Below are 17,279 nucleotides of genomic sequence, written 5' to 3' on the forward strand. Positions count from 1 at the left end.
GATCTGCATGGAGGAATGGGCCAAAATACCAGCAACAGTGTGTGAAAACCTTGTGAAGACTTACAGAAAACGTTTGACCTGTGTCATTGCCAACAAAGGGTATATAACAAAGTATTGAGAAACTTTTGTTATTGACCAAATACTTATTTTCCACCATAATTTGCAAATAAATTCATAAAAAATCCTACAATGTGATTTTCTGGATTTTTTTTTCTCAATTTGTCTGTCATAGTTGACGTGTACCTATGATAAAAATTACAGGCCTCTCTCATCTTTTTAAGTGGGAGAACTTGCACAATTAGTGGCTGACTAAATACTTTTTTTCCCCACTGTACATTTTGTAGGGGGTAGTCTCAAATCAAATCAAATGTTATTTTATTTGTCACGTGCCGAATACAACAGGTGTAGACCTTACAGTGAAATGCTTACTTACAAGCCCTTAACAAACAATGCAGTTTTTAAGAAACATAAGTGTTAAGTAAAAAATAGAAAAAATAATTAAAGAGCAGCAGTAAAATAACATTAGAGTGGGTACCGGTACAGAGTCAATGTGCATGGCACAGGTTAGTCGAGGTAATTGAGGTAAAATGTACATGTAAGTAGAGTTAAAGTGACTATGCATAGATAATAAACAGAGAGTAGCAGCAGCGTAAAAGAGGGAGTGGGAATGCAAATAGTCCGGGTAGCCATTTGATTAGCTGTTCAGGAGTCTTATGGCTTGGGGGTAGAAGCTGTTAAGAAGCCGTTTGGACCAAGACTTGGCGCGCCAGTACCGCTTACCGTGCGGTAGCAGAGAGAACAGTCTATGACTAGGATGGCTGGAGTCTTTGACAATTTTTGCAGTGTTTGCTGCCATCTTCTGGTAGAACACCTATGGATTCGGAATGCTTTACTCTTCACAGTAGAAACTATTATGTACATTCACACAATTAATTACTCCTCATTAAATTATGTTGTCAATTACCTGTCTCCTTTTTATCATCAATCATCCTAATGATTGCAGTAGTAGTAACCTAGAGTGCTGCATTAACAACCACATCATACATGGTTGATACACAAATATTTAGGCTACTTTTTGTTGCCTGAATAAATCAGCTGTTTTTTTTCACATTATTAAGCATCTATGTTTTCGGCAATCACTGGCTGATGATCAGGTTATCTGTTGTATATTCGGCATGTATCCCGGTCGTCATTAGTTACCACAGTCACAAAGTTAAACCACGCCCATTTCTACTTCACTTTATTTTTACAGGGACAGTGCACATTAATCAACGTTTCAGTAAAAGTGCCGGCTGATTTTCAACCCCATGTCCCTGGGCAGGTTATTAAAAACAATTACAATAACAATATAAACAAACAATGAGCAGTGAGCACATGCAGAGCAACATATAACAAGCAACACGTAGTATGCAGACAGATAGCAATGGCACAAAAAGCAACAAAACAAAATACATAAATGCAACAAACAGTATTTACACACCTCACAAGCTACAGACAAAATCTTATTTTAAACCTAACCCAAACCCTAACCACACTACTACCCTTATGCCTAACCCTAACCTTTGATCAAGAACAAAAAGCACATTTTTGTTTTTATGAATTTTTACGATAGTCAATGTTGACTTTGCGGCTGTGGTAACTAGTGGAAAGATTCCCAGCATGCGCCCGGAAGTTGTCTGGGATTCCCGGTTTCCACTAGATAACACAGCCACAAAGGCTGCATCGTAAAAATTCATGAAAATAAAAATTTGCTTTTTATTCTTAATTTAAGGTTAGGGTTAGGCATACGGTTAGCATGTGGTTAAGGTTAGGTTTCAAAACAGATTGTAAGAAGATAAATTGTAGAAATAGGCGGGATATATGACTTTATGGCTGTGTTAACTAGTGACGACCGGGATTGCCAGGTAAAATAAGATCCCGGATATGCTGCCGTCGTCAAAGACAACAACAAACAGATATTCTGACATTTAAAAACGACAACAATAGTCTTTCGCCAGGTAAGGAAGATAGTGATGCATTTGCTAACAACGACGGTATGGCATGAAAAGTAACATTTAGGCAAGGATGTGTTTCGTACTAGTTTAGATGTATGGCATTTGTCGGGTGGTGGGTGCCATAGCAACGGCTCAGAAGAAACATTATTCTGCTAGTTTGACGTGTCATTTTCGGATGACAGCTGCATCAATCGGGGAAGTCCACATCTAACGAGACGAATGTCTTCCATGAAGATGATTGGCGCACCGCAGCGGCAGTACAGGCGCCTGTTGCTAATGTACCGCCAACAAACGTTCCCTCTGTCTCGCTCGTAGCTGCGGGAAGTAGCGGTGCTGCGGTTAAATTGAAATAATTTTTGCCAAAATTAGCTTATAAAAAATAATTCCCCCAAAATGATATTACTCTTGTCTGAACAGACATAAATAAAATAATTCAAAATACTACACCAGAGAGCATAACTTATCTACAGAGGATCAATAGCTTTAAAAAAAAAAAAAAAACCTGTGGATTGAGTTTTATCACAAGCATTTACAGTCAGCAAGGCCGATTCTGAGCAAACAGCACTGTTTTTCAAAGTAGCTTATCTTGGGATATTGGCACAAGCTCATCAGCCATCACAGGTGAGTAGCCTATGCTTCATCTTCATAATTGGGTGAGTCATTGTCACTGAAATGTATTTGAAAGACTACTGTAGCCTATATTATATATATATATATATATATATATATATATATATATATATATATTTTCAAAAGGAAACCCTGATATATACATTTATATATATCAGGGTTTCCTTTTGGAAAATCTGGCGCCTGACACGCAGCCAGTGTATCAATAAAATAGTGATATTGGCCAAATGAGCCATATTTACATGTCCTTAAAAACAGCCTAACAAATTACAAAAACACTATTCCTTGTGTTTCGATGGTTTTTACTTTCCTAAAACAATAATTGTCCACCTCACTGTTCAGCTGTCAGAGATTTGAGCACTAAATGCATCAGGGCATTGCATGCATAGGCCTGCCTATAGGCTGTATAATATTAATATATACAAAAATATAAAGAGAAGCTTAGGCCTACCCCCAGAGAGAGAGAGAGATGCCGGCAGCATGCTACGACACCAACATGCATTTCTTTATCCTTGTCAGATAGGCTACTGCGTCTGCTATACAGATATAGGCGTACAGAAGGAGGCTATTTCGTACTTTTTTTATCCAAATATTTTTTAGAAAGATAAGCATTTGATTATAGGAGTAACTGGTAGGCCTAAAACATTCTTCCTCACCTTAAGTTCAACTGTCAGAGTCAGTTGGAGTGCCGGTGCACACTTTCTTCATATCATAGGTCTGCATTATAGGCTAATAGCCACACCACACCAACCCGTCACAAAAGTTTCTAAACTTTATTAGGGTAATATCAAAAGTAAGTTAAGACATTGTTTATAGGGAAAATACAAGCAGGATATTACTGTATAACGGCAAACACAACATTACAGTTGGAACCTAATTTGGCCAAAGAAAATGGCTCAACAGAATGAAACAAAACACTTGCGAACTGGTTTAAACCTTCACAAAAGTTTTGAACAGGCTAGATTGCAGCAATTACCAAGAAAGGCTAGTGCCTACTGTAACCCAACAAATGACTAATTATATTTATTTTACAAAAGGCCTACTTATGGCCTATCTTAAACTAAATACGGAGCACACAATTAAAAATACATATTTAACTTAATTTAGCCAATTAAAATGTCTCAACCGTTTTGCATATTTAAATAACTGGTTTAGATGAATAAATAGGCCTAGAATAATAACAATGATATACAATAATAATAATGATTAAACAAATTATTATAAATAATAAAGAAAAAAATAAAGTTCAGAAATTGCATCCTACTTGTGTTTGGCCATTTATGTGGTATGAAAACATATTCTGCTAATGTCTTCTATCATGTAAATGACATAGAATAGCATGAAATGCATTTATAAAAGGCCTGTGGAAATCCTAAAAACGTGTCTGCTCAACTATATCTCACTACGCAAATGTGATTATAAATTCTGTCCCCAACTCCCCCCGAAACAAGAAACATCTTCCTGCGGCTATGCCCCTGCTGTCTACTGTTCCAATGTATTCTTTTGCTAATGGATGATTGGTTTTATGATGGCCCCATCAGGCTGACTCAGTAACCAAAATGTTACATTTGTTTCTGATTAGAATATCCATGCAATATTTAAAATATGTGAAACTGATGAAATGTTATAATTGATATACCTATCATGATGATAAACCAGAGACATGTGATCAAACATATACCCCACATTTCCTGGGTATGGGTATGTGGAGGAGGGAGGACAGTTCAAGCAGTGACTGACTATAAATTTTGATTTTCTCATATGTGTATTTCCTGGCAACTGAGGATAGGTGAATCTAGATAGACTAGAGCAAAGTACCAGTTAGACGCACAATACAAACACTTGTGTGAAACAATTTAATACTGCATTTACTGCAGCTTTACCTTGGGCTTCAGACATATTTGAACCAAAAGAAAGCTACTGCAAAGGAAACATTTAACATGGTGAGCATCATACAATTGTATCCAAAATGGCATACGTTTTTTTTTTTTTATGAGAAGTGGGCATACTTAAGATAAGGTGAAGATTATTGTATGCTAGGATATCTCATGAGTTGGACCATATCTTTGCTCTGACTTGTCTGTTTTTGTCTCTGTGCCACAGGCAGCTGGTGAGAGAATGAATGCTGATGACTGCAATGGACATTCATATATGTCAGGTAAGCAGGAAACAAAAAGTATTTTAAAGGCTGGATAGATTAGATTAGGTTAGAGAGTTTAATAGTCACATGTAGATGTAATTACAGGGTACAGTGAAATTATTGAGCTCCGAGCTACAACAATGCAGGACAAAGTGAAATAAAACAATACAAATATAATAAAAATAGATAATAATAAAAATAAAAATATATACATATTAACAACTGTGGCAATGATGGGGTCAGGGGGAGCAGGTAGCTGACTAGTGGTGGCTATTCAGCAGCCTGATGGACTGGGGGTAGAAGCTATTGGCCAGTCTTACTGTTTTTTCCATGATGCTTCTGTACTGCCCGCGTCTGAGTGATGGAAGCGGGGAGAACAGGCCATGGCTCAGGTGGCTGGGGTCCCTGATGATCTTCTTGGCCTTCCTGCGACACCTGGTGTTGTTGATGTCCTGTAGGGCAGGCAGTGTGCATCCAATGGTATCCAGTATAATGACATAAAATAGCATAAAAAGTCCCAACATTACATTGTGTACACAGCCAGTGGAGGAGAGACAGCGACGGAGCGTGGTGATTTCTGTGGAGGTCTGAGGGTTCCGACAGTGAGAACACCAAACAGTCAACAGCCCTCTCTCAACCGATCTCTCAGTGGTCAGTCATCTTTTTATGTCTCTTATCTGTGATCTACAGTATATAACCTATTGAATGTACTGTATAATATATCACATGTGACTGAAAGTTATAAAGAACACCAGCAGTTACAGTGGGGGAAAAAAGTATTTCGTCAGCCACCAATTGTGCAAGTTCTCCCACTTAAAAAGATGAGAGAGGCCTGTAATTTTCATCATAGGTACACGTCAACTATGACAGACAAATTGAGGAAAAAAAATCCAGAAAATCACATTGTAGGATTTCTAATGAATTTATTTGCAAATTATGGTGGAAAATAAGTATTTGGTCACCTACAAACAAGCAAGATTTCTGGCTCTCACAGACCTGTAACTTCTTCTTTAAGAGGCTCCTCTGTCCTCCACTCGTTACCTGTATTAATGGCACCTGTTTGAACTTGTTATCAGTATAAAAGACACCTGTCCACAACCTCAAACAGTCACACTCCAAACTCCACTATGGCCAAGACCAAAGAGCTGTCAAAGGACACCAGAAACAAAATTGTAGACCTGCACCAGGCTGGGAAGACTGAATCTGCAATAGGTAAGCAGCTTGGTTTGAAGAAATCAACTGTGGGAGCAATTATTAGGAAATGGAAGACATAAAAGACCACTGATAATCTCCCTCGATCTGGGGCTCCACGCAAGATCTCACCCTGTGGGGTCAAAATGATCACAAGAACGGTGAGCAAAAATCCCAGAACCACACGGGGGGACCTAGTGAATGACCTGCAGAGAGCTGGGACCAAAGTAACAAAGCCTACCATCAGTAACACACTACGCCGCCAGGGACTCAAATCCTGCAGTGCCAGACGTGTCCCCCTGCTTAAGCCAGTACATGTCCAGGCCCGTCTGAAGTTTGCTAGAGTGCATTTGGATGATCCAGAAGAGGATTGGGAGAATGTCATATGGTCAGATGAAACCAAAATATAACTTTTTTGGTAAAAACTCAACTCAGTCGTGTTTGGAGGACAAAGAATGCTGAGTTGCATCCAAAGAACACCATATCTACTGTGAAGTATGGGGGGTGGAAACATCATGCTTTGGGGCTGTTTTTCTGCAAAGGGACCAGGACGACTGATCCGTGTAAAGGAAAGAATGAATGGGGCCATGTATCGTGAGATTTTGAGTGAAAACCTCCTTCCAACAGCAAGGGCATTGAAGATGAAACGTGGCTGGGTCTTTCAGCATGACAATGATCCCAAACACACCGCCGGGCAACGAAGGAGTGGCTTCGTAAGAAGCATTTCAAGGTCCTGGAGTGGCCTAGCCAGTCTCCAGATCTCAACCCCATAGAAAATCTTTGGAAGGAGTTGAAAGTCTGTGTTGCCCAGCGACAGCCCCAAAACATCAATGCTCTAGAGGAGATCTGCATGGAGGAATGGGCCAAAATACCAGCAACAGTGAGTGAAAACCTTGTGAAGACTTACAGAAAACGTTTGACCTGTGTCATTGCCAACAAAGGGTATATAACAAAGTATTGAGAAACTTTTGTTATTGACCAAATACTTATTTTCCACCATAATTTGCAAATAAAATCTTTTATTTTTTTTTCTCATTTTGTCTGTCATAGTTGACGTGTACCTATGATGAAAATTACAGGCCTCTCTCATCTTTTTAAGTGGGAGAACTTGCACAATTGGTGGCTGACTAAATACTTTTTTCCCCCACTGTATCTCACTTGAGGAATTCTTTCCATATGATACATTTTGGTATTTCAATTTATATAGATGTACTTAAGTGCAATAAAAAAAAACATTTCCCATCCCTTTCCCTATACCTTCCCATACGCTAAGTTATGACGATGAAGGTTTTGAACAAAGTGTCTCTCCCCTGTCTCCAATCTGCCCAGTGAACTCTATTAAGGTAGAACTTGACAGTGATGATGAGCCTGTTGGTGCTCAACAGCCAGAGAGGAGAAAAGGAGAGAGAGATGAAGGATGGAGGGATGAGCGAGGGAACAAAATAGAAGACGGGAGTGGAGAGCTGGGAGGAAGGGTGGTTCGAGGAAGTGGTTACAGGGAGCTGGCCAGTCCTCAGCCTGCGTCCCCCGGTCCCATCCGACTGCCCAATGGGAAGCTCCAATGTGACGTGTGTGGAATGAACTGTATCGGGCCCAATGTACTGATGGTGCACAAGCGCAGCCACACAGGTGAGGCCAGATAAACAGACAGCAGAGTAGGTTGAAAAATCTCCCTAGAACACAACGGGCAAGTTTCTATTCAGAGTTTCCTGAACTGAAAACTGTATTGACCCCAACCCTGATAGGAGGTCTTTGTGTTCCTCATAAACATGAAGCCTTTTACTTTTCTTTACGCGGTGTCTATATGGTCCATTCATTTTGACTGAATATAGCTCCACTGCTTTGTTCCAAGGTGATAGTAGGATTTTTGGGGGGGGGATTTGAAAAAAAAAAAGACTGTCCATGTTGTTGTCAGGTGAGCGTCCGTTCCAGTGTACCCAGTGTGGAGCCTCCTTCACCCAGAAGGGGAACATGCTGCGCCACATAAAGCTGCACTCTGGAGAGAAACCCTTTAAATGTCCCTTCTGTAACTACGCCTGCCGCCGCCGGGACGCACTCTCTGGACACATCCGCACACACACTGGTAAGACACAGTAGCCTGCTTTCTAATGTCAAGCCAGGAAACTGGTAAGACCATTTGGGCTCAGTGGGAACAGATGGGGAATAGAGCCGCTACCAGCCTCAGTCCCATTGTGTTGTGTAATTACAATGTACTGTAATAGCGACTCATCTGTTTTCACAGTGTCTTCAATTCAATATTTTTTGGGGGTCCAATTGGATTTAGAACAAGAAAATCATCTATTTCTTGCAAAAAAGTACATTCAGCTCTCTAGAGTGGGGCTCAGAGGAAATAGATAAATACCTATTGTCTTTACAGGAATGTACTTTACCACACGTGCAAAATATGACATTTAAGTATTCAAAACAGGATGTCCTGTTGGTGTTTTTCAATTTAATGAAGACATGCATTCAACAGGTGTTGATAGAGAGAGGCAGAGCCTGGTGGGTCTGCTTTTCTGAATAAATAAGTTCAGTTTCGAAGAAAAGCAAACTTTCAAACCTCAGATTTCGGCGAAATGACGTGTCTCTGACTGCTCGGTAAAGGTGGAACATTGCGGTGGCGATTTGGGTGTTTTAAAACGTCAAAGGTGTGGAACAGAGAACAATTTCTGGAATTCACGGAGAAGGGGGAGTCCATACCCATATGGAAAATATATATATACATTTAACAAGATTCCTATATGTTCTACCTGGAACATGTCACTAATACATACGGCAGCAAATACACTGAGAATATTCTTGTAATATCTTACTTATATGGGTGGGTAACATTTAGACATAACAAAAATGTTCCATGTATTATATTTAAAAAACATACGAGAGACCATTTTGTCCCATATGGAAAAGATATAGAAGAATCTAACAAGATGATTATGTTCTACTTGGAACTTGGCAACAAATACACATACAACATTAATAGAAGATTGTTGTAATATCTGACTTATATGGGTGGGTAACCTTTAGACAGAAATATAAAACACATACGCCAGACATGTAAGCTAAGGTTTCTAAGGAGGGGGTAAAGGAGGAGGTGGAGGAGGGGGTAAAGGAGGAGGTGGAGGTAGAGAAGGAGCAGGAAGGGGTGGAGGGAGGAGCAGGAAAAGGAGGAGGTGGTGAAGGGGGAGGGAAATATAGGTATAAATAGCAAAATGGATGATATGACTTAAAAAGTAAAGTTATATTTCATTTGCTCTGTTAAACCTACCCTTTGGAATGGCTCTCTCAATAATCATTCTCACGATAGAACATTGGTAATAGTCAGTGACAAATATCAAAGTTAAGCAGGGCTGAGCTTGGTTAAAGCCCTGGATAGGAGACAAAGGCATAGCTGTAGATAAATCAACTGTCCAGTAGGTGGTGCTGCCCAGCCTTAACCATGGAAACTCATACCTGAAAATGAAAATGCACTCTGAGTATACAAAACATTAAGAACACCTGCTCTTTCCATGACATAGACTGACCACGTGAATCCAGGTGAGAGCTATGATCCCTTATTGATGTCACTTGTTAAATCCACTTCAATCAGTGTAGATGAAGGGGAGGAGACAGGTTAAAGAAGGATTTTTAAGCCTTGAGACAATTGAGACGTGGATTGTGTATGTGTGCCATTCAGAGGGTGAATGGGCAAGACAAAATATTTAAGTCCCTTTGAACGGGGTATGGTAGTAGTTGCCAGGCGCACCAGTTTGTGTCAAGAACTGCAATGCTGCTGGGTTTTTCCACGCTCAACAGTTTCCTGTGTGTATCAAGAATGGTCCACCACCCAAAGGACATCCAGCCAACTTCACACAACTGTGGCAAGCATTGGAGTCAACACCTTGTAGAGTCCATGCCCCATTTGAATTGAGGCTGTTCTGTCTCATATACAGTACCAGTCAAAAGTTTGGACAAACCTACTCATTCAAGGGTTTTTCTTTATTTTTACTATTTTCTACATTGTAGAATAATAGTGAAGACATCAAAACTATGAAATGACACATATGGAATCATGTAGTAAGCAAAAAAGTGTTAAACTAATCTAAATATATTTTAGCCACCCTTTGCCTTAATGACAGCTTTGCACACTCTTGGCATTCTCTCAACCAGCTTCACCTGGAATGATATTTGAACAGTCTTGAAAGAGTTCCCACATGCTGAGCACTTGTTGGCTGCTTTTCCTTCACTCTGCGGTCCGACTCATCCCAAACCATCTCAATTGGGTTGAGGTCGGGGGATTGTGGAGGCCAGGTCATCTGTTGCAGCACTCCATCAGTCTCCTTCTTGGTAAAATAGCCCTTACACAGCCTGGAGGTGTGTTGGATCATTGTCCTGTTGAAAAACAAATGATAGTCCCACTAAGCCCAAACCAGATGGGATGGCGTATCGCTGCAGAATGCTGTGGTAGCCATGCTGGTTAAGTGTGCCTTGAATTCTAAATAAATCACAGACAGTGTCACCAGCAAAGCACCCCCACACCATAACACCTCCTCCTCCATGCTTTACGGTGGGAACTACACATGCGGAGATCATCCATTCACCCACATCGTGTCTCACAAAGACACGGCGATTGGAACCAAAAATCTCCTATTTGGATTCCAGACCAAAGGACAAATTTCCACTGGTCTAATGTCCATTGCTCATGTTTCTTTGCCCAAGCAAGTCTCTTCTTCTTATTGGTGTCCTTTAGTAGTGGTTTCTTTGCAATTCGACCATGAAGGCGTGATTCACACAGTCTCCTCTGAACAGTTGATGTTGAAATGTGTCTGTTACTTGAACTCTGTGAAGCATTTATTTGGGATGACATTTCTGAGGCTGGTAACTCTAATGAACTTATCCTCTGTAGCAGAGGTAACTCTGGGTCTTCCATTCCTGTGGCGGTCCTCATGAGAGCCAGTTTCATCATAGCGCTTGATGGTTTTTGTGACTGCACTTGAAGAAACTTTCAAAGTTCTTGAAATGTTCAGTATTGACTGACCTTCATGTCTTAAAGTAATGATGGACTGTCGTTTCAATTTGCTCTTTTGAGCTGTTCTTGCCATAATATGGACTTGGTATTTTACCAAATAGGGCTATCTTTTGTATACCTTGTCACAACACAACTGATTGCCTCAAATGCATTTAAGGAAAGAAATTCCACAAATTAACTTTTAAGAAGGCACACCTGTTTATTGAAATGCATTCCAGGTGACTACCTCATGAAGCTGGTTGAGAGAATGCCAAGACTACAAAAGGAAGCACAGCCGCGAGCTGCCCAGTGACAGAAGCCTACCAGACGAGCTAAATCACTTCTATGCTCGCTTCGAGGCAAGCAACACTGAAGCATGCATGAGAGCACCAGCTGTTCCGGATGACTATGTGATCACGCTCTCCGTAGCCGATGTGAGTAAGACTTTTAAGCAGGTCAACATTCACAAGGCCGCAGGGCCAGACGGATTACCAGGACGTGTACTCCGAGCATGTGCTGACCAACTGGCAAGTGTCTTCACTGACATTTTCAACATGTCCCTGACTGAGTCTGTAATACCAACATGTTTCTAGCAGACCACCATAGTCCCTGTGCCCAAGGACACTAAGATAACCTGCCTAAATGACTACCGACCCGTAGCACTCACGTCTGTAGCCATGAAGTGCTTTGAAAGGCTGGTCATGGCTCACATCAACACCATTATCCCAGAAACCCTAGACCCACTCCAATTTGCATACCGCCCCAACAGATCCACAGATGATGCAATCTCTATTGCACTCCACACTGCCCTTTCCCACCTGGACAAGAGGAACACCTACGTGAGAATGCTGTTCATTGACTACAGCTCAGCGTTCAACACCATAGTGCCCTCAAAGCTCATCACTAAGCTAAGGATCCTGGGACTAAACACCCCCCTCTGCAACTGGATCCTGGACTTCCCGACGGGCCCCCAGGTGGTAAGGGTAGGTAACAACACATCTGCCACGCTGATCCTCAACACGGGGGGCCCTCCTGTAGTCCCTGTTCACCCATGACTGCATGGCCAGGCACGACTCCAATACCATCATTAAGTTTGCTGACGACACAACAGTGGTAGGCCTGATCACCGACAACGATGAGACAGCCTATATGGAGGAGGTCAGAGACCTGGCCGTGTGGTGCCAGGATAACAACCTCTCCCTCAACGTGATCAATACAAAGGAGATGATTGTGGACTACAGGGAAAAAAAGAGGACTGAGCACGCCCCCCATTCTCATCGACGGGGCTGTAGTGGAACAGGTTGAGAGCTTCAAGTTCCTTGGTGTCCACATCACCAATGAACTATCATAGGTCCAAACACACCAAGACAGTCGTGAAGAGGGCACGACAAAGCCTCCTGCCATCCAGGACCTCTATACCAGGCGGTGTCAGAGGAAATTGTCAAAGACTCCAGCCACCCTAGTCATAGACTGTTCTCTCTGCTACCACACGGCAAGCGGTACCGGAGCACCAAGTCTAGGTCCAAAAGGCTTCTCAACAGCTTCTACCCCCAAGCCATAAGACTCCTGAACAGCTAATCATTGCCACCCGGACTATTTGCACTGCCCCCCCCACCACCCCCACCCCCCTCTTTTACGCTGCTGCTACTCTGTTTATTATTTATGCATAGTCACTTTAACTCTACCCACATGTACATATTACCTCAATTACCTCGACTAGCCGGTGCCCCCGCACATTGACTCTGCACCGGTACCCCCCTGTATATAGCCTCCCTACTGTTATTTTATTTTACTGCTGCTCTTTAGTTATTTGCTTTTCTTTTTTTTACTTAACACTTTTTTTATCTTTAAAAAATGCATTGTTGGTTAAGGGCTTGTAAGTAAGCATTTCACTGTAACCTCTACACCTGTTGTATTTGGCGCATGTGGCAAATAAAATTTGATTTGAAGAGTGTGCAAAGCTGTCATCAAGACAAAGGGTGGCTATTTGAAGAATCTCAAATATAAAATATATTTTGATTTGTTTAACACTTTTTTGGTTACTACATGATTCCATATGTGTTATTTCATAGTTTTGATGTCTCCACTATACTTCTACAATGTAAAGAATAGTAAAAATAAAGAAAAACCCTTGAATGAGTAGGTTTGTCCAAACTTTTGACTGGTAGTGTATGTCATATAATATCCATGTAGGAAAGTGGCCACTTTCATATATATTCTATTGTATTTGTCATACAAGGCCAAACATACACCATTTCCAGATTTACATAGAAGATACATACAAACCATGTATTTGTATCTTACCTGATTCTTACTAGATTTTTGTGCAAATACTGTAATCTACTTCTGCCATACAAGATTCTTTTAGGATTTTCATGATTCTTTTCCATATGGGTAGGCTAACGACTAGGTCATGAACTAGTATTAAAGGATGTAATAAAACTTGAATTATGCACAACTACATGTATCTTTTTATTTATTTATTACTTGAAAGAACTAACTTCCCTAGGACACAATATCAGTAGTCTGGTCATATTTTGTAGACCTCATTTTACTCAAACAGACCAAAAGAGAAGCATGCGTGACCCATTGATTGACCCATGAATTGCTGTGTTTCTGTGCTGCAGTGTCCTCTCCGACAGTGGGTAAACCTTACATGTGCAGTGACTGTGGTCGTAGCTACAAGCAACAGAGCACCCTGGAGGACCACATTGAACGCTGCCACAACTACCTAAAGAGTCTACAGGACCATCAGCCAGCACTCAGCACTGACCACACTGCAAAGGGTAACATACACACAGACTCTTAATGTAAAATGTACCAGGTAACACACATTGACTCTGTCATCATCCACACAAGCTTGCAGAAATGCACTTTGCTCCTTCATGTTGTATTAGTTCAATCTGAGCTCACTGGCCTAGACACTGTGAACCAGAAGACACAGATCTGTTTTTGCGTTATGATGTCAATGTGTATTTGAACAGAGTCTGTTGTGCTTTGTCCCCAGGCATAGAGCCGGTGCCTGAGCCAGAGGCTGTCCTCCAGCTGTCCACTGAGAAACTGTCCTTTATAGATAGACTGGCTAACAGCATCACCAAACGCAAGAGGTCCACTCCACAGAAGTTTTTGGGTGAGTTTTTTCCTGCCTATATATTTCCATGTTCCTGAAGGTATTGAAACCCAACAGTGCTGTAACATGATGATAGTCTTATGAATCTGAGGTTGTCAACACTGATGTGCACTTTTATTTACAGGAGTAAAGCACATGAGGCTCAACGAGCCTGATATAACTTCTGAACTGTCCCCTAGACCTGAAAAGGATAAGGATGTGGACCTGCACTCTGCACCCAACTCTCACCTTGAGGGAGGGTTAGTGGGGATGGGGGGCAGGTATCTCCGCAGGTGTGGAGGTGATGAGGACCCTGGGTCTGAGCCCCCTCAGCTGGCCCTGCCCCTGCCCTACCCTGCTTGCCAGTCCCTGTCTGACCCCAGCCCAGTCATCAGCTCTGTTTACAGCCACCTGACTCCTCTGGGTCTCCAGGTCAATGGAGCTGTAGGTGGGCATGGAGGTGGGGTAGTGGCCAGGTCTGTGGAGCTCGCTGGGCGGGAAGCAGGCGAGGGACACAAGGACATACCCTCAGGTCACAGCCCCACGGTCAGCAAAGGCTACAACCCCAGCAACGGCCCCAGCAATGGCTGCCATGATTTCAAAGACCAGTCCAACCCGGAGAGCACAGCAGAGGGGCAGCAGAGCGCCGGTGTTACAGCTCCAACCAGCAACTCCAACAACCACCACTTCCTCCCTCACCTACAGTACGTAGCCCCAGCCCCGCCCCGCCGTCCAAACCCAAATCCCAGACACGCCCAAGACCCAGACATAGAGAGGGAGAGAGGGTACACCGTCACCACCATCCCCACCACTGTGAAGGGATCGGGGAGCCCTGGTTCAGGGTCACCACCCATCTCCAGGGAGGCTTCTATACAGGTACAGGTGGTGGACAGGGCGGGGCGAGCGGTGCAGTCATTCCGCTGTGAGCACTGTCGCATGTTCTTCCTGGACCACGTGATGTTCACCATCCACATGGGCTGCCACGGATTCCACCAGCCCTTCCAGTGCAACGTTTGTGGCCACCGCAGCCGGGACTGCTACCAGTTCACCTCGCACATCATCCGCGGGGAGCACCTGGTGGGCTGAGGACGTGAGTGAAGGGAGGAGAGCCGGTCCCAACTGCCCTACCCCTTAGCCCTTCCCCTTCAATGTTTACACAAATCTGAAGGGTCTGGATAGGTATAATCAGTGTACTGGTGGAGATTTCACTGTATTGCTTCCACATTACAGATCTACACACATCAAACAGTTAGGGCCAAGGAGAAGGGAGTGGGAGCAAATTGAGACCAGCTGGGGGTGAAGGGGGTGGGTGTGGCGAGGGAGGGGCAGGGGCAGGGGTGTCTGCTTCTTTGAGGTGACATGGGCTGTTTGTTCTGCACCCGATTACACACAGATAGACACCCATTGCCTTAACTGTTACATAGAAGTAACCCTGGATGATCTTGCTGTGACTGAGAGAAGGCATATTGTTTACAACCGTTAATGTAATAACAGAGTACGTGATCATGTGTAAAGGACATTATGATGAGTATGAAATATCCTGCCTTGGTGATGTGGATCCTTCCAGATTTTAACGATGGAGATTAAGAAGAAAGTTAATAGGGGCCTTATAATACTGGTGCAGATCAGACTGTTGACCCATGTCCATTGATGGATAGGGCTTGACTGAGGTGGTCAGGTAGACAAGGCCGCTACCTCTAATGGAGGATTGCACTTCTAGATTATTTGCTTGAATATGATAATAGCGTGATGTGAAAATTACTTTTAGCTTTGGAGGGTATTCTTTTTTTTTCTCCTGAGATTGCACTGATAAATTACAATGTAATGCTTTTTAAAAAGTATGACTTTGTATAAGGAGAATGCTCTTCACACCAGATGAACAGTGTTTTATAAGGTTTTATTAATGAGACGGGCCATCTACAGAACTGGCTACTCTAATTGGTCTGTCCCTCTCCACTTAAAATTGGTGCTGCATTGAACATTGTTAGGGCCTTGTGTTTTGGTTTATCATGTCACATTACCTTTATTTAAAGCATTTTCATCGAACTGTCTAATTCAAATTTCTGGAAAAGGCTTAAAATAAAGGTTAAAATCCAGGTCATGTGACATGATTAACCTTAACACAGGGCCCTAACCATTGTGTGACTAAGATTGTCATCTCCATCCTAATTTACAGAGGTGACTCAAATGTGAAACTTCCACAGAATCGTGTAATTTTGCACTGAATAGTCCAGGAAACCAGGCCTATTTGTCTTGATGGGTAGACTCGTTTCACAAATGGAGACTGGACAGTAAGAAGTACTTAAAATATTTCAGCCTATCAAAGACTATTTTTAATGAAGTTTATCACTTTTGTATAGTTATGTGATTATCTGTATGTTGTAGTGCATTTAGCATAGCCTTGGTAGATGTGGTCAGCTTCAGCTATATCCCAAATCTTGTCCAGCCACAGCACAAGCAACCCATTAGTCCAGAAAAGGTTACCTCCTGTGATTTTAAAGCAACCGAAAACCTCTAAATGTATTTGTTTGCCGTCGCAGTGTGGGGACTAGTGAACAATGTTTGACACCAAATTCAGTATTTTTATGTGAAATGTTTAGTGTGTTTGCATCCTCCTGTGAACAGATGAATATCTTAATATATATTGTACTATGAATGCACTTGATGTACATTGGATCATTCTATGACGTGTGAGTGAGTAAATGTGCTTATCAGATTCTTATTTATCCTTTCCAGTGGCAGGTAGCCTAGCGGTTAAGCGCGTTGGGCCAGTAACATCTGCCGATGTGCCCTTGAGCAAGGCACTTAACCCTAATTGCGCTTGTAAGTCACTGGATAAGTCTCTGCTAAATGATTACAATGTAAAAATCATGTGATGACAAATGAATTCTGGATTAACCGTGAAGTAACCTCAAGGATAGTTGTTCCTGTCTTAATTAGGCTTTAATTTAATTGCAATGTTTTAGAAATATTTTGTGAGAAGAAATGTAACAATTTACCTCAAGATAACAGAGACACGAAACTGCCTCATTCTTTGAAATAAGTTACTTTTGGTATCAAGTGCTTTTATGGTGTGCAACCTAACTCTATTCAAGTAACGCATGTCCAATAAAAATAAATGTAGAATGTTCTGATTGGACATTTTGTTTTCATTAACGTGACATTCAATACATAGCAGATATTGATATGGCTCTTCTACCAAGGTGGTATACAAATGTAACACTTCTGATG

At 42.0% G+C, this 17,279-nt stretch overlaps 1 protein-coding gene across 2 annotated transcripts; it reads left to right on the plus strand.

Annotated features, from left to right (window-relative positions):
- Positions 1 to 1,909: 1,909 nt before the first annotated feature.
- On the plus strand, positions 1,910 to 15,344 carry LOC121537400 (zinc finger protein Eos). Of its 2 annotated transcripts, none has more exons than XM_041845038.1 (8): positions 1,910 to 1,997; positions 4,728 to 4,782; positions 5,305 to 5,415; positions 7,285 to 7,584; positions 7,871 to 8,038; positions 13,567 to 13,725; positions 13,947 to 14,069; positions 14,194 to 15,344. In XM_041845038.1, the coding sequence occupies exons 2-8, from the start codon at positions 4,743 to 4,745 to the stop codon at positions 15,132 to 15,134; spliced, it is 1,842 nt and encodes a 613-aa protein (XP_041700972.1). In that variant the 5' UTR covers positions 1,910 to 1,997; positions 4,728 to 4,742; the 3' UTR covers positions 15,135 to 15,344. The 2 variants fall into 2 exon arrangements, with proteins under 2 accessions (XP_041700972.1, XP_041700971.1); XM_041845037.1 differs by lacking the exon at positions 1,910 to 1,997 and adding an exon at positions 4,420 to 4,567.
- The last annotated feature ends 1,935 nt before the right edge of the window (positions 15,345 to 17,279 follow it).

Source organism: Coregonus clupeaformis, chromosome 24, assembly GCF_020615455.1.
Source record: "Coregonus clupeaformis isolate EN_2021a chromosome 24, ASM2061545v1, whole genome shotgun sequence".
NCBI lineage: Eukaryota > Metazoa > Chordata > Actinopteri > Salmoniformes > Salmonidae > Coregonus > Coregonus clupeaformis.

What these genes read in the sequence shown, in the direction of transcription:
- LOC121537400 (XM_041845037.1), top strand. An exon ending in GCACAAGCGCAGCCACACAG is followed by an intron (nt 7,585 to 7,870) that starts GTGAGGCCAGAT and finishes TGTTGTTGTCAG; the next exon opens with GTGAGCGTCCGTTCCAGTGT. An exon ending in ACACATCCGCACACACACTG is followed by an intron (nt 8,039 to 13,566) that starts GTAAGACACAGT and finishes TCTGTGCTGCAG; the next exon opens with TGTCCTCTCCGACAGTGGGT.